Source organism: Notechis scutatus, chromosome 5, assembly GCF_049901735.1.
Source record: "Notechis scutatus isolate UNSWTSFEM ecotype Mainland chromosome 5, rNotScu1.2, whole genome shotgun sequence".
Lineage (NCBI taxonomy): Eukaryota > Metazoa > Chordata > Lepidosauria > Squamata > Elapidae > Notechis > Notechis scutatus.
The window spans coordinates 67,650,248-67,671,504 of record NC_142013.1 but is presented as its reverse complement, the minus strand read 5'-3'; the positions used below and the strand labels follow the sequence as shown (position 1 = coordinate 67,671,504).

The 21,257-nt window shown below is 39.0% G+C and overlaps 1 protein-coding gene across 2 annotated transcripts in view; it reads left to right on the top strand.

Annotated features, from left to right (window-relative positions):
- C5HXorf58 (chromosome 5 CXorf58 homolog) overlaps positions 1-21,257 on the top strand; it is a 43,614-nt gene that overhangs the window by 6,599 nt on the left and 15,758 nt on the right. For both annotated transcript variants that reach the window (XM_087966906.1, XM_026674896.2), the window contains 4 exons: positions 12,096-12,190; positions 13,131-13,242; positions 14,682-14,813; positions 18,473-18,702. In XM_087966906.1, coding sequence (XP_087823032.1) covers positions 12,096-12,190; positions 13,131-13,242; positions 14,682-14,813; positions 18,473-18,702 — 569 coding nt within the window. The remainder of the gene's footprint in view (positions 1-12,095; positions 12,191-13,130; positions 13,243-14,681; positions 14,814-18,472; positions 18,703-21,257) is intronic.

The window sequence follows — 21,257 nt, the reverse complement described above, 5'->3', positions numbered from 1 at the left end:
TAAATTCAGGGGCCTCTTTTTTGTCATCTAGGAGTCCCAATAGCCTATGATGGTCTCTTTAAACTCTGACTGTTGGCACTAGCAGCACTTTTCTAGAGGGGATAAACTTTCAAGGAGATCGAATTAGCAATTCAAAGCCTCTACAGCCTCCAGTGTTTTCTCTCAGAATTGAGCATTGGGGCTCACTTCCTCTTTAGGAAAAGCCATCGTAACAGCAGTTCAAACGTATTTTACAGCTGCTTAATTTCCCAGTCACCTCATGTTCGGCTCTTAAATGGCTGAGGCTCTTCCCCCGTACAACACCAAAGGGGATTGGAAGCATAAGCGCTTCTTATCCTTTCCTGCGTAGTCTCTTTTCACTGTTCAGAACAGTGATTCAAGCAGGAACTAGGCTGCTGGACTCTCAAGGCCACACCAAGCAGGCCGCAGGCACCATTTTGACCACGTGGCACCCATTCACCATATAAAAAAAAAAACCTGTGAGAGGATTATTGTTCCCTACTGGGATCCCCTCGTAGAGACCACAGGATTGGCTTCCCTGTTCCCGAAGCATCGGAGCAGCGGCCCTGATTTGTTGGCTAACCCGCACAGAATATAAGTCCAGTGGCTTGACGGTGAGCACCGCCTGTGTAGAGCAGCTGTCGCAGGCCATTGTTACCATTGAGTTCTGGCTTGAAGAGGTGTTGATAATTGGATTTTAATTGATTAGATTGGAGATCAATTCTACAAATACCAAATTTGAAGGGGATTACAAGAAGTTTATAAGGATACCCTGCAGCTTCAGGAGCAGGCCCCGGGTGTGCCAACCACCTTATATTTTAAAGCTTCATTGACAAATTTATAGTGGAAATGGCAAGCGGCAAAGGCTCAAAGGCCTCTACCTCCAGAACAATGACCAGGGCCCTGGGCAAATCCAAAGCATCCATAGGCCTTCAAAGGCTGAGGAGAAGGACGCCATAGACACCATCAGGCTATAGAGAAACAAATGAACAAGCATATAAGGGAGACAGACCGGACTTCACCAACCCCATCTCCCACTTGCAACATCCAGGCCTATACACCCCTGCCTCCTCCCCTAGATATTTCCCTTCCAGACAGAGCTCTGCCAGGCAACCTCCGCCCGGTACCTCATCCATAGCAGCCGCACCACAGCGGGCCCCTGAGGCCACATTTACTCCAAAGGCAGGTGGCCTCCGCCAAGGTTATTCCCTCCCTGTGGATGTGCCACCCAGGATGAGGGCATGGATGGAACTAGCAATAAGACACAGGATTGCAGCTGGCGTTCAGCAGTCGATATGGGCCAGAAGACAGTCCACTATGTCAGAATGTGAATCTCATTCAGGCCGGTCACTTATCAAGATGGACCCACAAATTCTTCAGGTACATCCCCAAGGGGAATTTTCTACCTTTCCCGACATGCCTCCCTAAGGGTTTCAGGGGTCAAGAACAACAGATGGACCACCTAGAGGCAAGGTCAGCTCATAACATCGATCCAGCCCTCTCAGAGATAGATCCACTGAAGAAGGGCATGTCAGAAGATGAGGGCCTCACTCCTGACCAACCAATTTTCATGGGACTTTTTCTCCTGCAGTTATTCAGATCGCTCTTTTTTTAAAAAAAAAATATTAAAAAACAAACATACACATACAAAACATAAAAACATAAAACCATCTTCCATTTTTTACATACAGTATGTCAGTTGGTTACAAATCTTTTGTGCTATTCTTTTGTTGTCATTTACTCACAATTTATATCAATTTTCACATTGTCGAACTAATATATGCTTGTATATTTATCAGTTATTAATCATCCATGACTAAACTATTTATTCCATCATTTTATATGAGATGTTCCAAGTTTTATCTTAAAATTTATGTTATACTTTCAACCAATGGTTATATATGTCAATATTATGTCTTATATCAATCTATTCAATTTCTATCACAAAATTATCTAGTCTATTATATTACCATGCCTTTTTGTCCAACCATTGATGAAACAAATCCCATATCATATAAAATTGTTTATCTTCTTGTTCTCTAATTTCAAATGTCAATTTACTCATTTCAGCACAGTCCATAATTTTCTTAATAACTTCCTCCTGCATAGGTATTTTATCATTTTTCCAATTCTTAGCAAATACAATCCTAGCCGCTGTTAGTATATTTACAATCAAATATTTCAACTCTTTGTTGTATATTTCCGGTATAATTCCCAGTAAAAAGATCTCTGGTTTAAAGTCTATATGTTGCTTTATCATTTTTTTCCAACCATGTGTGGATTTTAGTCCAATATTTCTTTGCGTCCGAGCATGTCCACCACATATGGTAATATGAACCAGGTATCTGATGACACTTCCAACATTTATCTGATTTATTCTTAAACATTCTCGCAAGTCTCGTCAGGGGTAGATGCCACCTGTAAAACATCTTATACAGATTTTCTTTATATGCGGTTGACATTGTCATTTTATAATTTTGAGACCACAATTTTTGCCATTTTTCTAAATCAATCTCATATCCAAAAATTTTCCCCCAAGCAATCATCGTTTCTTTAACTTGTTCCTCCTCCAATTTAAATTCTAATAAATGTCCATAAAATTTTTTAATTACCTTTTCATCAGTACCCATCAAAATCTTATCTAAGTCAGTCAACTTATCATAAATACCTTCTGTTTAACATCTTTGTCAAATCTAGATTGTATTTGCAAATATGAAAACCAATTCATTTTTATACCTTGTTCTTCCAATGCGTGCATAGATTTAAGTTCACCCTTTTCATTCAATATCTCACCATATCTAACTGTTTGTTCCCTTTTATATATTATTGGATAAGAAAAAGCTTCAATAGTGGAATTTTTAAATAATATTGTCTTTTTATCTTCTCCCAATTCAAAAACAATGCCTCTTGAATATAATGTCCTCTAAAATACCCCTGTGTTTTAGTTCCCTTGTACCAAAGGAAGGCAGGCCATCCCAACAGCAAGTCATGCCCTTCTAAGGTCAATAGTCTATTGTTCCTTAATGTTATCCATTCCTTTACCCACATCAAATTTGTTGCTTGGTAATACAACTCCCAGTTAGGCAAGGCAAACTCTTATTCTTGTATCTTGTAACAGTTTTAGTTTTATTCTTGCTTTTTTGCCCTGCCAAATATATTTCAACACAATTCTGTTTAAATCTTAAAAAAACTCCTTCCCTAGTCAGATTGGAATTGTCTATAAGGGACAAGGCAAGGTTGTCCACTGTCGCCCCTGCTGTTTGTGTTAACATTGGAAGTGTTGAATAGGAATATTAGAGAAGATAAAGAAATAAAAGGAATGAAAATCCAAAAGGAAGAGTAAAAATTGCAAGCTTTTGCAGATGACCTGGTATTTCTATTAGAAGACCCATTGGAAACAGCACCTAAATTAATAGAAAAAATAGAAGAATATGGAAAAGTAGCAGGTTTGAAAATAAACAAAGATAAAACAAAGATACTAACAAGGAATATGCTAGTAAGACGAAAGAAAGAGTTGGAAGAAGTTTTAGAAATACAAGTCACAAACAAGGTTAAGTATTTAGGGATATACATTACATCAAGATGTAGTACACTGAAGGAGGATAATTATTTTAAACTCAAACAGCAGATTGCAACAGATTTGACAAAATGGGGAAACTTACAATTATCATTGATTGGGAGAATAAGTACAATTAAGATGAATATTTATTCCAGACAATTCCAATCTGACTAGGGAAGGAGTTTTTTTAAGATTTAAACAGAATTGTGTTGAAATATATTTGGCAGGGCAAAAAAGCAAGAATAAAACTAAAACTGTTACAAGATACAAGAATAAGAGTTTGCCTTGCCTAACTGGGAGTTGTATTACCAAGCAACAAATTTGATGTGGGTAAAGGAATGGATAACATTAAGGAACTGATTTGTCGCTTTCTGTAAATATTGCTTAACTTTTTCTTCTTAAATATTCTCTTGAAAATACAATTTCCCATAGTAATCTTGTATATTTTTTTTCTTCTCCTCATTTCCATAACATGTATGTCCTTCTTCATTTATTAGTTGACTAATCCTTCTTGATTCTCTCTCCTTTCTCAATTTGTAGGCTAGCCATCTGCCTGGTTTATTTGCATCTTCAAAGTAATTATGTTTAGCGTTTTTAATTCTTTGTGCTGGTTCCTCTTTTTCCATTAGTCCCATTTTATGTTTAATTATATCCATTTTATTTTTAATGTCTTTTTTGCAGGGACTTCTGTAAGTCTTTTTCTAGTTTTTTATAATCATCCTCTAATATTTTGAAAGTCTTTTTCTGTTTTATATTTCTTTTCCTTGTATAGTCTATTATCAAGCCTCTTGTGTAGGCCTTCATCGTGTCCCAGAGGTTCTGTAGAGATGTATCCGCTTTTCTATTTTCTTTAAAGAAGAAAGCAAGTTCTTTCTCTATTTTCTGTTTAAAGTCTTTTTCTTTTAATATTGTATTATTTAAGGTCCATCTGGATCTCCTCTTGTATCCTCTCCAAGTAACTGTCACTGGGTTATGATCTGCCCAAGTGCTTGTTTCTATTTCTCTCTCTCGTATGTTAGCCAGTAGTTCTGCTGACATCCATATCATGTCTATTCTAGACCAGGGGTCCCCAACCGCCGGTCCGCGGACCGTACCGGACAGCGGAACAAGCCTTACCGGGCCGCTGGTTGCTGGGCGCCGCCATCTTTTTGGTAAAAAAGCAATTTTTCGTCAAAAAGATGGCGCCAGCGCTTCGGTGAGCTTTTCCAGGTAGAAAGCCATTTCTACCGAAAAAGCTCACCGAAGCGCTGCGCCGCCGCCATTTTGACGAAAAAATCGCCCGGTGACGTCACCGGAAGTGATTTTTCGTAAAAAATGGCGGCGCCCAGCTGACGCGGAACCGGGCGCGGCGCCAGCTGACGCCGGAACCGGGCGCGCAGCGTCGAAAGGTTGGGATCCCTGTTCTAGACCATGAAGCATGTCTATTTGAGTAAAAAGTGTATTGCTTACTCTCCACGTTTCTCTCTCTCCAAGCATCTTTTAAGTTGAATTCTTCTGTTACTTGAAAGAAGGATTTTGGTAATATCTTTCTAGCTTTCTTTGTTGATTTCTGCGTTTTGTTATCCAACCGATCATTAACTATTCCATTAAGATCTCCCATCATACAAATATTAACATAGTCCAATTCAATTATTTCATATGTAATTTTCTGTAAAATTCTTCTTGGTTATCATTCGGAGCATAAATTGCAATTAAAAGTGTTTTAGCATTATTGTCCATTATTTCCACCATCAAAATCCTTCCATTATCATCTGTATAAATTAATTCTGCCAAAATTGTGTCTTTAATATATAAAACCACACCTCTTTTTTTAGATTGTGCCAGCGTTGTAAATATTCTCCCTTTTTTTTGTTTAAGTATATATTCATGTTGTTTTTTAATATGTACTTCTTGTAAGCAAATTATATCAAATTTCAATTTCTCTAGTTTATGAAATACTTTCCTTCTTTTAGTAGCCAAATTAAGTCCATTTATGTTAATCGTAATCAATTTTCTTTCATCCATGTTAGGCTTTGTGAGAGGTTTTTATTGCTCTAGTAGGTCTTAATTCTCATTGCTCTCTGGGTACACCACCTACTGCACCTTCTTCTTTTTCTTTTTCAATTACTGCTATACACTCCTCTTGGAATTCAATTAGTGACTCTTCCTTTCTAGCTTCTTCCTCTTTTCCTCTAAAATATTCTAAGTAGAATAGCTCAGCTTTTTCAACTGTGTCAATTCTGTGTCTTTGTTCCTGCCAGGTGAACAAGAGGCCTTCTGGCATCAGCCATCTGTAATTTACTCCTCTTTTAAGTAACTCTTTGGTCAAAAATAAATATTCTCTTCTTATCTCTCTTACTTTTCTTGGTACCTGTTTTAGCACCACAATTTCTTTATCTTTGTACTTTAAAGTTTTCTCTCTTGCCACCTGCAATATCTGTGTCTTGATAATCTTTTTAGTGAATCTGATGTGAACTTCTTTTGGTAGTCTGTTTCTCATTGCATATCTTGTATAGACACGGAACATTTCATCCATCCCATCCATCATCTTCTCTTTGGTTATCTCTAACGCTTCTGCCAGTATTTCTGTCATTATTTCAGCAAGATTTTCACCCTTTCCTTCTTCTACATTTTGAAATCTTAGGTAGAATTCTGATCTGTCAATTTCCCATCGTAATGGTTCGCATCTGCCCTTCTCAATATCACTTAATCGAGTATCAATATCTCCAATTTTCTTGTCCCTTTGAGTATCTTCTTCAATTTTAAAAAATCTATCTTCATATTGCATCATCATCTCTTGAATATTTTCTACTTTCTCATCTGTCTTTTCAATTCTTTGCTCAATATTCTCCATTTTCTTTTCAATCTTCTGAATTCCTTACCTAATCATCTTTAATGTCACTTCCTTCTCTTTCTCCGGTTGTAAGATTGTCTGTATTGACCGTTGTCCTCCACATGGTGAAGAGGCTATTGGTATTGAGGAAGCTGGTGCTGTTGTCTTTCTGCTCATCTTGTGTTTACCTGTAGAAAGGAAGAGAGAAAAAGGAAAAAAAAAAAAAAGGAGTACAGGCAGGCAGTTGCCACTCCAAAAAAAAAAAAAAAAAAAGGGAAAAAGAAAAATCTTCAGGCACTTATGTACCTTAATCCAATTATTTCTCTTAATAAAAAAGAGAAAAGGAAGAAGGTAAAAAAGTAAAAAAATAATAATTACATTCTAGTTTCTGGAATAGAAGGTTAAAATCCAAACATAAAAATCCAAACTGGGGGGGAGGGAGTAGAAAAGGAGATGGAAAATAATCTAGAGCTAAGCCAGCTGCTGCCACTAAGTATCCAAGGCTCTTTAATAAATCAAACTCAATGTTTCTGGTTCCGGTATTTTCAAGGTCACTTCAATCTTCTTTCTTTCAACTTCAGCTCAAAACTCTAATTATTTAGTTTCACAGATGAGCACCTGTATAAACAATCTACCATGCTCATCCCACTATCTTTTCCATTGCAAAGCTCAGAGTCCTTGAGTATAGCAAGTACATAAACAAACTGAAAAAGAAACAATATGTCCAAGCCTCTAAATGGCAGTGCTACTTTTTTCCACCTTCACTTTCACTCCCCCCCCCCCTGTATCCAATACCAGAAACAAAAAGAGAAAATGGAGTCCTTCCTTTTTTTTTTTTTGAAGAAAAAAAATACAACTCAAATCCAAAAGAAGAGTCTTAATCAAAACACTTTCAAAAAATTATTTAAAAAATAAAATAAAAATAAAAACAAGGATGAAAATTTAAAAGAAACCAGTCCAGTTTAAAGTTCAGTAACTTTACCAAATTCAAAGTTCCAATAAAAAGGGAAAAAGAAAAAAAAACTTTCACTTTAACTAGTTTAATTTTGCCGCTTAAACTCTTTCCTCTTCACTTTTAATTTCACTTTAAATCTTGCAGGATGTTCTCTTCAAGTAATAATAAGTTTATCTCACCAAACTGACACACTTTCCTTCAATCTCTTCCGTTCCGGAGCTGTCCCAGCTTCAGCAGCTTGAATGGTTGCCTCTCCACCACCGGCAAAAGGGACTTTGCGATGTCCCTGGGATTGACAGGATGTGCCCTTCTCAGTCACCGTCTCTACGGACGGTTTAGGTCCAGTGGGACCGTCCTGCAATGGAGATATCAGCGGCAATCTTGGAGCTTCAAGATTGCACGCTGTACCGCTGAGACACCAGCTCCGCCCCCGATCACTCTTATTCAAGGCCAAGACAACTGCGCGCCTTGATAAAGTGACTACCTCTCCTCAGCAACCAAATTCACAGGAAGAGGCAGATGACTTAGTTTTTTCTCAGCCTGTAAATGAGGCTGATGTAATACTAGTCCTGCAGATGTTTTCCGACTGCAGAAACAGTGGGCTTCCACATCAGTGATCCCTGCCCCTACAGGATTTGACCGGAAATTTTATAACCTTGCCCCTGAGTTTTCCAATTTCCTAAACACACCCTCAGTTGATGATCTGATAGTGGCTTTGGCTTCCCCCTCCGCTATCCCTAGTGAATTGGAGGAGGCCCTTAAGCCGGAGGATAAGAGTGTAGAACTAGCTCTTCATAGGGCTCATCAATGTGATGCGTGGGCTATAAGAGCGACCACAGCCGCATCTTTTTTCACACGGTCTTCCCTCAGATGGCTTCACCACCTGCAGGAAACCATCCCATCCTCCAGTATACGGGCACACTAGGACATTGCCAAACTGCGGCGGTGGAATTTTCAGTGGACGCAACCTTTAATGCAGTAAAGTTTTCTTCTAGAGCCATCGCATCTCAAGTATCAGCAAGGCGATTACTTTGGCTCAAGCATTGGCAAACTGACACCAAGAACAAGTGAAACCTTGCCTCAGCGCCTATTTCGGGTGAAAAGTTGTTTGGCAATGCCGTGGATCCGCTCCTTATAGAAACAAGGAACAAAAAAAGAATCCTTCCTTCCCTTTTTCGGAAGTCAGACTCCAGGAGCTCTCAGCCATTTCAGAAGGGCTCCTTTAGTTCCTTTTATCAGGGACCCTTCTCCCCAAGATTTCAAAGGTCCCCCGGATTTCGGCAGGGACAGCAATCTGAGAGGTCTGAATTTGGGGACAGGAATAGAAGGGGAAGACAATCCAAGAGACAGTTCAGGGGAGAAGGAACTAGGGGTTTCCAACGCCCCAAATAACTCTTACCTAGACACCCCCATTGGTGGGAGGCTAAAGTTTTTTGCCGATCAGTGGGATGCCTCAACATCTGATGCTTGGGTCAGGGACACGATTAGATCCGGGTTAGCTCTGGAGTTTTGCTCCACCCCTCCGAACTTTTTCATGAGATGCCCAAGGTCTAGAGACCCCGAGAAAAGATCTCTTATGAAAACTGCTATCAACCACCTATTGGAGATTCAGGCCATCTGACCAGTGGCACCAGACCAACAGGGCAAAGGTTTTTACTCAAACCTCTTTGTGGTACCCAAAAGTTCGGGGGGATGGAGGGCAATTTTAGACCTCAAATGCCTCAACCGTTCCTTAGTGTACAGAAAATTTAAAATGACAATTCTACAATCTATTTTACTCAGCATCAGACAGCGTGACATCCTAACGTCAGTGGACCTCACAGAGGCATATTTACATATTCCAATTCGGCCTTCCCATAGCAAATTCCTCAGATTCTGTTATGACAGTTTGCATGTTGAGTACATCTCCCTCCCTTTTGGTCTAGCATCTGCCCCCAGGACCTTTACTAAGGTTCTGGCAGTCCTGGCCGCTCATCTCCGAAATACTCCAGTCAGACTACAGTGCTTTCTTGATGATATTTTAATTTTGTCATCTTCCTGTCAACAGGCCAGGGCAGATACTCTTGTTACCTTACAGTCCCTACAACAACATTGTTTCTGTATAAATTGGGCCAAAAGTCACCTAGCGCCCTCAACCCAGCTAATTCACCTGGGAGCTATTATAGATACAGTGTAAGGTAAGGTCTTCCTCCCTCCACACAGGCATGAGAACATTAGTCAACTATCTCAGGATATCAGAACCATCAAACAAGTGCCCCTAGCTCTTTTATCTAAGTTATTAGGGAAAATGATCTCCTGCATTTCTATTGCTCCCTGGGCTCAACTCCATACTAGAACCCTGCAATGGTACCTGCTGCCATACCAATGGTCAGGAAGAGACAACTCCAATGCCTGTGTCACTCCTCCACCAAAGGTCTTGAGAACACTTTGTTGGTGGACCGTCCCGTCTATCAACAAGGGATGTCTTTTCAAGGACCCCCACAGGGCCATCACCACAGATGCCAGTCTATTTGGCTGGGGGGCTCACTACCGGTCTCACATGGCACAAGGGCGTTGGACCATACCAGAGCAATTGTGCAGTATATATTGGCTGGAACTCAGAGCAGTTCACCTGGCTCTTCGCAACTTCCTCCCGCACCTGTGGTCCAAGCAGGTCCTCATTCTGACAGACAATGTTACGACAAAGGCCCACATCAACAAACAAGGGAGCACCCATTCCAGACAGCTGATGAGAGAGGCGGAGAGATTGTGCCTCTGGGCCGAGATCAACTTACTTTCCATCAAAGTGGAGCACATCTTGGGTCTGTCAAATACCCAGGCAGACTGGCTCAGCAGGGCCACAGTCGATCAGGCAGAGTGGCGCCTACATCCAGATTTTTTCTGGAAGTGACACAGAGTTTTGGCCAACCGGTCATCAATCTGTTCGCATCCCCCAACAACACACAACTATCCAGGTTTATCTCATGTTACCCTTCTCAGGGAGTGGAGAACATCAATGCACTTCACTGCAGTTGGCCTCCGGGCCTGCTGTACGTGTTCCTATAATTCCCAAAGTGGTCTGGAAATTCCTACAGGAGAGGCGGAGTTGTTGCTAGTGGTGCCATACTGACCCAAGCAGACTTGGTTCACAGACCTTAGGGATCTGTCATCTGCAGCACCATGGAGAATACCGCCAGACAAGGTCTAACTCTCTCAAGGGCCAGTTCAGCACCCAGAGCCTCAATGGCTCCACCTAGCCGTATGGAGATTGAGTGGAGACGTCTGAGGAGCAAGAAAATTTCCACTAAGGTTATTTCTACCATCGAAGCAGCCAGGCGCCCTTCTACAAATCGCATATATATAATGCAACTTGGTCCATCTACTGTCGTTGGTGCACGAACTCTCACATTGATCCCACTTCTCCATCAGTGGCACAGGTTTTGGAGTTCCTGAAACATGGCCTAGACAAGGGATTATCCCCTAACACCTTGCGCAGACAAGTGGTGGCCCTAGTTTCGGTCTCTTGGGGTGATCTCTGCTCTCTCATCACCCTCGCATTCTCAGTTTCCTTAGTAGGGGCAACAAACTTACGACCCCCAGTAATACATCGATACCCAACCTGGGACCTTGACAAAGTCTTAACAGCTCTCACAAAGGGCCCCTTTGAGTCCCTAAGGACTTCGAATCTCCGCTTCCTAACCTATAAGATGGTCTTTTTAGTCGCAATAACTTCAGCATGAAGAATTTCCAAACTAGCAGCCTTATCGGTGAGACAGGACCTTTTCCATCCTGACAGAATTGTCCTCCGACTAGACCCAACCTTTATACCAAAGGTTAATTCGGCCTTCCATAGGGCACAAGAGTTGGTCCTTCCTAATTTTTGCCCACAGCCAGCCCATAGACTTGAACGTCATAGGCACCGACTGGATGTGAGAGGAGCATTACACTTTTATATAAACCGCACCACAATTTTTAGAAAATAAGAGGCCCTCTTTATTTCATTCCAACCTACCTCTCTAGGATGTAAGATTTCCTCTTCAACTATCGGCAGGTGGTTAAGGGCCACGATTGCAAAAACATATGAGATGCAATCACTGCTAATTCCCAGGGGTATAACAGCCCACTCTACCAGGAGTGTGGCGACTTCGGCAGCATGGGCCACCCAGGCACCAATACATGAGATCTGTAGGGCAGCAACCTGGGCCTCTCCATCGCCCTTCATTAGACACTATAAGATTGACATTTATGCCTCTGCTGAGGCTGCATTTGGTAGGAGAGTTTTACAAAATGTCCACAGGGACCAAGGAGGGACTTCTAATTAGACGGAGGCCCTCCCGTAGGACAGTCCAAGCTTTGGCATGTCCTACTACTGGATGCTCTGAACAGCTCAGGGGAGAATGGGCATTGGTATTTACCTGATACGCCCGTTCTCTGTGAGCTGTAAGAGCATACAGCCCCACCCTTATCCATCTGGTGGGGCACTATTCCGGCCAAAAGCTAGATAGGGTGAAGTATAGAAGGTTTCCACACTTCGATTTCGCCAAAACTGGGGGACGCTGAGGAGGAGTCCCGTGGAGGAGGAGGAGTGTCCTGCAAATTAAGCCCAGCCTATCCAAGAGGAGACAAGTACCTCCCACTACTGGATGCTCTTCACAGCTCACAGAGAACGGGCATATCAGTAAGTACCAGTGCCCATTCTCTTACCAACCTCAATCTGTGCACACAGTGATCATAATATCTCTGTAAATAGAACGTTGCAAATTATTGGGTAAATACTGTATTTCTTTCAGGAATACTGCATTAGCTATGACATTTTAAAAAGAGTGAGTCCTTTAGAAGCTGAACTTCTTAAAGAACCTACTATTCAATATAAAGTCCGATTCAGGTAAAATTAGTACTTTTATTTTCTTGTTTCCATGTATGAGATTACTTTTGTCAATATGACAATGTTTTTGTATACAAAGAATTCCCCTGGAAGCAGTGCATTGTAAGCACCAATCATATTTTATAGGCAGCAGAGTCAAACAGTATGAGGGAGACTGCCACTATATTCTACACAACAAGTCAATTGTGATTTTTTTACCATATTGTTCAAACATATTGCATGGATCAGATTGTGATTAAGGAAAAATGTAGAAACCAGACTAATAGCAAAATAAGAAACGTGAAGAAACAGAGATTAAAACTTTATTCTTTAATCTTTATTCTTTAATCAAAAAGTGTTTATTTATGCCATAGGAGAGCATTCAGATTTTCAGATGGGAAGTTTGAAATATTATAGTTTCTATTCAGTAATTTTTGTGAACATGTAGTCTTTAACACATACATATGTTGATCTGATTAAACCGATCACTTATTGATAAGAAAGATAAAGCAAAAGTTATACTGTACATTCAGAATTGGTTTTTATTATGATTGCTGAGAGATTTTTCAGAATGTTCTATCCAGTTGTAATTTCAGAAAGGGGAGACATTCACTAAACTCTTGGGAATTGTATGTGGACAAATGGAAATTGTTTCTCTTCATGACAGGAAAATATTTACTGCAAATAGAGTCAATTACCAAAAGGAATTTTTGCATAAAGTACCTATGCTGACTCAGATTATGATAAAGAAAGCAGACTAATTTATTTCTACATTGTGCTTAAATCAGAAATTTAGTTCTTTTGGTTCCCTTAATTTACAGCCGTATAAAATTTTTAAAACTAATTATGACTCATATTGACAATAGGAAACACTTAAATAAGTTATGATTTCTAAGGCAGAACATAACAAATAAGTTTTCCATGAAAATAGTTACTCAGTTTTGTTATTTCCTCCCTTCAGATTTGCTGGATCTGATTTCCCCCCTTTTATTATATTTAAAATATTTTGTAAATCAAGAACCAAAACCAACCAATATATAAGTGGGAAAAAAGTAATAACATCAGAAAGTAAGGTAATTATTGTTGGTTTTGATTATTTTCTATTTATCCAAACTTTTTTTGCATGTTTAATATCTATCATATGTTATTTCAGCTGGAGTAGACATGTAACATACTTGTCATAACTTGCAAATTTAAGCATTTAATATTTAATCAAATATGATTTGAGGATGCCTTTACCTTTTAATATATCTGTTAAAACTCTTTTTAATAAGTGGTTCTTGAGGGTGAAAGAATTCTTTCAGTTTTTTTAAAGAAATAGTTATTTTAGGAATATAGTTGGATCTCTGAATTCTCAAGGGTTAAATGTCAATGTTTCCTGCAAAATATGTGAAATTCCACAAATATCTGTACTCCAGCTCAAATAGTCGCAGATGTTTTTATGCATGTCTATATACTTCAGATGTGACCTGTAACCTAAAATCATGTGGCCTGAAGTCCCAAAAAGAAAATACTTTCATCCAGACTGGGAGACAGAGGAAGAGAGTGCTCGTCACCTCTTCTAGCAGTCATTTGATGACAGCTTTACCTGCCATCTGAGCATAAGCAGCTCAACAAGTCCTCCATCTGGCACTGGCGACAGGAAGCCAAGAGTGGAAGAGGTGGAAATGGTGGCACAGGTGTGATTTCAGGCCTGTATGTAAAACAGTGTTTCTCAACCTTGACAACTTGAATATGTGTAGCTAGGGAATTCTGGGAGTTGAAGTCCACACATCTTCAAGTTGCCAAGGTTGAGAAACACTGATGTAAAATATTAGTATAATAAATTTCACTATTGCTACCACAAAATACATGAATATGGAGATCCAACTATAACAACAGTGCTAAGGTATTGCTTGGTAAATAACTACCTTAGAAATGTAAACCTTGAGAGTAAAAAAAAATCATATTTATTCCTCAAACTATACTTAATTGATTTATGTTATGTTTTTCTGCTCAGTAATTTTTTTAAAATATTGCTTAGTATCAATAACAATACTTAAAGCAATGAATTATAGAATACAAACATTAAAATAACTATCAGTTAAAATATGGTGAAATATGGTAACAGTTAAAATATGCTGTTTCTTGGTTACTGTTTGGAAGGCAGAGTAATACAAGTTGAATATAATTTACAAAGGATTTCATTCCATAGTCTGAAAATAATAAAAAGAAAGATTTTCACAAACAGATAAATGGGAATTTAAATGGGCAGAATTTAAATGGTCACCATATTTTACCCAATTTTGTCCCTCTTGCCCACCCCAAAAATGGCATGGGAAGAGAACATTGAGTTATCAAGTTTTCAATATATTGGCTCTCATGATGTGCTAAATTAGATGTTGGGGTAGATTTGTGAGGGAAGAGGAAATGCCCTTTTATTGTAGGAATAGGAATATTTTCCATTAAGCATCTGAACTCATTCTTAGTAAAATATTATCAATTTTTACTTTATATTTTCTAATATTTTTAGGCAGCTGTTGATGCTTGCAAATTAATGGGATATCGGATGTATTATCATCAGATTCTTCAAGATGAGCTTCAGAATAAAAGGCATGGAATAACAGATGAAATAGATATTGCCACAATAAGAGATTACATGCAAGTAAGCAGTGTTTAGATTTATCTATCACATGGGATTATATAATTTAAAAAAATACTAAAGTTCCATTCAGTCAAGTCCAATCCCCTTAGAATCCAAATTAAAAGCATTTTCAATACATAGTTCTTGAATAGTTCTGTTGAAAGGACCTGTAGCATTTATGATAAATGGTTCAATTGTTAAACTGCTCTTGCTGTTAAGAAGTTTTTTCCTAATATTAAATCAAAATCTACTTCCTGTAATTTAAAATAATCACTTCATATCTTACATTCTGGGACAATACCACAGGAAACAGGCCCTGATATTCTGTTTGACAACTCTTTAGATATTTGAAAATAAAGATTGCCCTCATCATTTGTTTAGCAACCATTGAAAATTACAATACTGAAAAAGTGATTTATGACTAGTCCTAATACTTACGACTACCACAGATTGCCTGTGGTCACATGATCAAAATTCAGGTACTTGGGACCAGCATGTATTTATGATGGTTGCAGCAACCTGGGTTCATGTGATCATTATTTGTGACCTTCCCATCCAGTTTCCAACAAGCAAAGTCAGTGGGGTACCACATGATTTGATTAACATCTGTGTGATTTGTTTAATAAGCATGGTTAAAAAAGTTCATAAAATTGGATGTGGTCATATGATGCCTCATTTAATGACAAATTACCCCTTAATAACAAATTTATTGATCCCTATTACATTTGTAAGTAAAGGACCGCCTGTAGTTGTCATAATCTCCACCCATCTCATTATAAGCAATCCTTGACCTATAGCCATTTGGTCAGGTATTGTTCCAATAGTGGTTACAACTGGTGCTCAGAGTTCAGGCTGTCTCAGCATCCCTCTGGTCACATGATAGGGATCTGATTGCTTGGCAACCCATTAATGCTTATGACCAATTACCAAGCATCCCACAATTAACCCATTAATTTTCTGGGGAAGACAACAGAGAAGGTTCAAAGTTGCTGGAGTAAGTTGTCCCCCTCCCATGCACCTTCCCCTAGGCTTTTTGCACTTGTGCCATGCTTGCAACTCATACACTCACATGCAACATCACCACCCTGCACTGTGCCTTCCCTATACTTACCCAACTTGCACCACATCTCTGAAGCACCCTCTTCTTTATTTTTACTAAAAAGCATTATGTGAAATACTTAGCTGACTAAAGCCATGATGAAAATGATGAAGGTCAATATTTACGGTTCTGTCTCTTTACTATGAATATTTTTATTGCACATTCCTTGATTTAGAGAAAGTGTATCATAAAATGACTAGGATAGCATTTTGGAATATTTTACATAGTGTGACAGAAACTTGTTCGCTGAATCTGATAAAAATAGTAAATGATAAAAGTTTAGCCTAAGAAGGAATAAAGGGAGTGTTTAAAGCTATTCAGTTTGGATAAAAGGACAAAATGAGCATGTATGGTGGTTCTTTTGTTGCTAAATGTATTCATATATTAATACATAAATGTTACCTGTGGTAACACTAGAGATGTGATGATTGGTGATATACATATGTGTGTATATCTATATCACCAATATATGTATATGTTTCTAGCTGAAAATGGAATAGGTTACAGCAAATTAATCATAAAAACAAAACAAATACTAAAAAAAAATACATTAGGAAAAAGCAAAGGAAAAACATGTGTCAACATGTAACAATAACAATAGTGTAACAAAAAAATCATTTATGTATTTATGTTTTTAGAATCTGTTTTGTTTTTATGATTTGTCTAGAGTTGTTGGTTCTGTACTCAAGCCCCACACTATCCTATGTGTATCTCGTCTGAATTTGTAGATAGGACCACCACTCTAAATTTACCTTCTGTGCAGTCAGTTCTGTTCTAGTTTTCAGTTCTCCTTGCCCATTCAGTATATCTCTATATCTGACAATTTTCTCCATATTTATCAAATTAGGGTGGATTGGTGCTTCTAAGTGTGGAGAGCCAAATATGGGTTTCCATATAATTTTGGTGTTTAATTTTATTCCATACTGTTAATAGTGCCTGTCTTAGATAGTGTCTCTGGAAATATTTATGCGCTGTACCTTTTCCGTACCACAAGAAAGCATGCCAACCCGTTTGGATGTCATGACCTTCCAACATTAGCAGTCATTTGTTCCTTAACCTGATCCATTCTTTTAGCCATGTAAGTGCTGCCACATGGTAATATAATTCCCATTCTGGCAGGCCAAAACCTCCTTTCTCTTTGGTGTCCTGCATTAGTTTCAGCTTAATTCTCGGCCTGTTTCCTTGCCATATGAATTTTGACATTAATTGATTTAAATTCTTAAAGAAGCTTTTCTCTGATTTTATAGGGATATTTGGAAATAGATAGAGTATTTTTGGTAGTATATTCATTTTTAGAATGGCTATCCTACCCATTGAGATTTGCAGATTCTTCCATCTTCCTAGGTCTGTCTTGATTTGGTTTATTAATTTAGTATAATTGTCTTCTTTGAGGGTTATGCATCTTGCTGTTAAGAATATGCCTAAATATTTCACCTTTTTCACTACTTGAATGGTTCACATGCAAAGCCCTGTCTCCCCAGAAGAGCTGCAATGGCAGTCACAACAGGGCAAGAGACAGGAGCAAGAACTGCCACCACCCTTTTGCCCCCAGCGGCAGCAGGAGCAGAGGGGGAGGGAATGTTTGCTGGATGGGCATTCAACTGCCCTGCCCGCTGTCCTACTGCCACTGGGGGTGAAAGGGTGGCAGCAGTTCTCGCTCCTGTCTCTCGCCTGTTGTGGTTGCCGCTGCTGCTCTTCTGGGGAGGCAGGACTGTGCAGAAGCTGACTCCACACAGGAGAAACATCTGTCCGGTGCTGGGGTAAGTGGCACGCTGGCCAGGAAGCAGTCGCGCTCCCTTGGCAGAAGTGGGGGAGGTTCCACTGTCTTGTTCTTGGTGGCGGGTTGGAGAGGGGCGCTTCATCCTGGCCAGAGTTGGGGCAAAGTTCTCCCACCTGCTGGCTCTCCAACCCAAGCCCCAGGAACACTGACACCCCTGAGGCCAGGAAGGGGCCCTGGTTTTCCAGCAGAGGGAGGCAGCATTCCCCTCCCAACTTTCTCTCCCTGTCTCAGGCTGTGGAACTGGGTCATTGTTGGGGATGTCCCGCCATCCCAATGAGGAACAGGTAGGCAGGCAGGGAGGCGAGAGGATCCCAAAAGGCCAGGTGAAGCCGGTGCATGAGCACCAGCCAGCTGGTCTTTGTGTGCATGTGCACCAGATACCAGAAGACCAGGCACACTGGAAACCAGAAGACCAGGTACACTGGAAACTGGAAGATCATCTGCTCTTTTGGTTTCCTGCAAGTGGGTGGGTGCGCGCTTGCGTGTGCATTCCCATTTTGGCACTCAGTGTTGAAAAGGTTTGCCAACGCTGTCATGGAGCCTTTTAAATGGTTATATTGCCACAGTGCATAGCATTCTCTTCTGTCTTTTTATTATTGTATTTTAAATGTAGGTTTTAATTGTTTTTTCTTGGTAGAAGATTATGGTTTTACTTATGTTATATATGCCATTGAGAATTACATGCACGTGAGATAGGAAGCCATATACATTTAATAAAATAAAATAAATATATAATTAAGCTACGCAAACTTAATTGAATTATATTTGACATTTCATAAATGTTTCTTTATGACTTTTTAGTATGCCAGTCATATGGATGAAACTCCAGCATATTATGGTGGCAGACATAATTGTTGGAGAAGGCTGACATTGGAAAATTGGCCTAGAGCAATGATAGTGTATGACATCATGGATTATGCACAGTCTGGGAAAGTGTCTGCTAGACTTAGAGCTGAACTTCCATTTCTGTTGCTGAAACCACAGAACGAAGAGACATGTCGTGCTCAAATCTTGGCTGTTTGTCAAATTAGGTAAACAATGTCAATTGTCGCCAAATTTGATTGCTAACTTTCTTTGGAATGTCTTTCCTCCCCTTTATTTTTATATGTTAAACACAGATAAGAATTAATACCAAGCAAAATGTCATATTTGTAAGTACAATTCCAATTTCTTAAACCTAATCCACTAATGTTATTTGTTTGTTTGCTTAATATGGCTGTTCATGTCAAATATATGATTTAGGTGCCTAATAAAACAGGATAAAACAGTTAAATGAAATTATAAATAATATAAATTGTAAATAAAAAAACAGCTGTAAAAAAACAACCAACAGCGACAATTAATATTACCCCATACAGCAGGTTCCCATACTTCTAGGGCCTAAGGTTCAACAACAAAACCAGGTTGTCAAGACTCTACAAAAGGCCAGCAGAGTAAGTCCGGTCTAGAGGAATAATGTTCCACAGGGCCATGACAGAAAAGGCTTCCTTCCTGCCCACCACCAGATGACATTCCCTGGTGGACAGGACTCAGAGCATGCCTCTCCCAGATCTAACAGAATGGAAAGATAACTACCAGCACCTCAAAAATAGAAAGCCATTGGTACAGAATGCTATTTCATCTAAACTATTGTGAAAGGTTTACTAATAACCATATTCCAAAGTTGTAGCATTGTCTACCATATGGAAAATGGACAGTGTTCAGGTGGTAGAAATGTGGCTTCTTGGTTTCTTGGTGTTTAGAAATCTTCATTGCGATAAGGTCTAAACTTGCCCTGTTATTTTATTGGCAAATATTGATGCAATGTCAGACAAGTGCTAAAGATCATTCATGTTTCCCATTACATTGCTGTTTCTAGCTGGGCTGCCAGTCATATCATTTCATTATATTTTAAACATGTTGTTTATTTTGCCTTATCCAGATGATTTCCTCTTCTCAGTTTAATAAAATTTCCATTGCTATTGAGTGCAATTATACAAATGTTCTCATCTAAAATAATTGGCACACTTCTTCATAGGACTTGAATCTTTTTTTCGAGAAGCTTGTGAATACCTGTTTCTATAAGCTGTTCAAGATTCTGAAATGGAACATAGTATTGGTTCAGCCAGGGGTCATGGTTGTTTATGACAGGTTAGAAGAGCTAAAGGCTGGTTTAGTAGCATCATGTTTCCCTGAAAATATGACCTACCCCAAAAATAAGCCCGATTTTCACACCTGTGCCTAATATAAACCCTACCACAAAAATAAGTCCTAGTTAAGCCCTGCCCACCATCTGGTTGTACGAGGTGGGGAGAGGTGCATGTGTAAAAATCAAGCTAGGGCAGGAGGGTTGGAGCTGTCCCACAGGCCCCGCACTTGCTTATGTTAGGACACCCTGACACCTGTCGCACTGCTGCCCAACTTGTTCTGCGGCTGCTTGCAGCCATATGCCACCTAGTGCATCACACCGGTGCCACCGCTCATGGCATGAGGTCGCATGGAACATCGCACCAGCGCCTCCCTGCTGCATGGTTTGTTGTGCTGGTCCTGGCGCTCACAGCAGGACACCGCATGACATGCCACACCGGTTCAACTGCTTGCTCACACAATGCGCCACACAGCCTCCTGCCGTGAATGGCTGCACTGGTGTGATTAGCCATGCAGTGTCAGGCATTGAGTGACCACAACAGAAGTCAGGCAGCGGTGCGACATATGTCATGGCGTGGGAGGCCTGGCTCCGATGGTTCTAAGGTAAGTGGGTAAGACTTCCCCCTAAAATAAGACCTGGTGCTTATTTTGGGGCCCAAAAGGAAATAAAACTGGGTCTTATTTTTGGGGAAACAGGGTAATTACATCTTAATGTCTTCTTAGTACTACAAAAGGAAGGCAATATAATTTTACATGTTGCTGTAGGAATATTCAGTTTGCCCATTTGTCCATTACTTTAATTATTATATTATATTATATTATATTATATTATATTATATTATATATATCATATCATATCATATCATATCATATTATATTATATTATATTATATTACATTACATTACATTACATTACATTACATTACATTTATTATATTATATTATATTATATTATATTATATTATATTATATTATATTATATTATATTATATTATATTATATTATATTATATTATATTATATTATATTATATTATATTATATTATATTATATTATATTATATTATATTATATTATATTATATTATATTATATTATATTATATTATATTATATTATATTATAGAATAGAATAGAATAGAATAGAATAGAATAGAATTCTTTATTGGCCAAGTGTGATTGGACAAACAAGGAATTTGTCTTGGTGCAAATACTCTCAGTATATATAAAAGAAAAGATACATTCATCCAGAGTCAAGAATCATAAGGTACAACACTTAATGATAGTCATAGAGTATAATAAGTAATCAAATCATACTAGGAAACAGTCAATATAAATCATAAGGATACAAGTGACAAAGTTACAGTCATACAGTCACAAGTGGGAGGGGATGGGTGATAAGGAGTGATGAGAAGATTAACAGTAATAGTAGTGCAGATTTTGTAAAAGTTGAACAGTGTTGA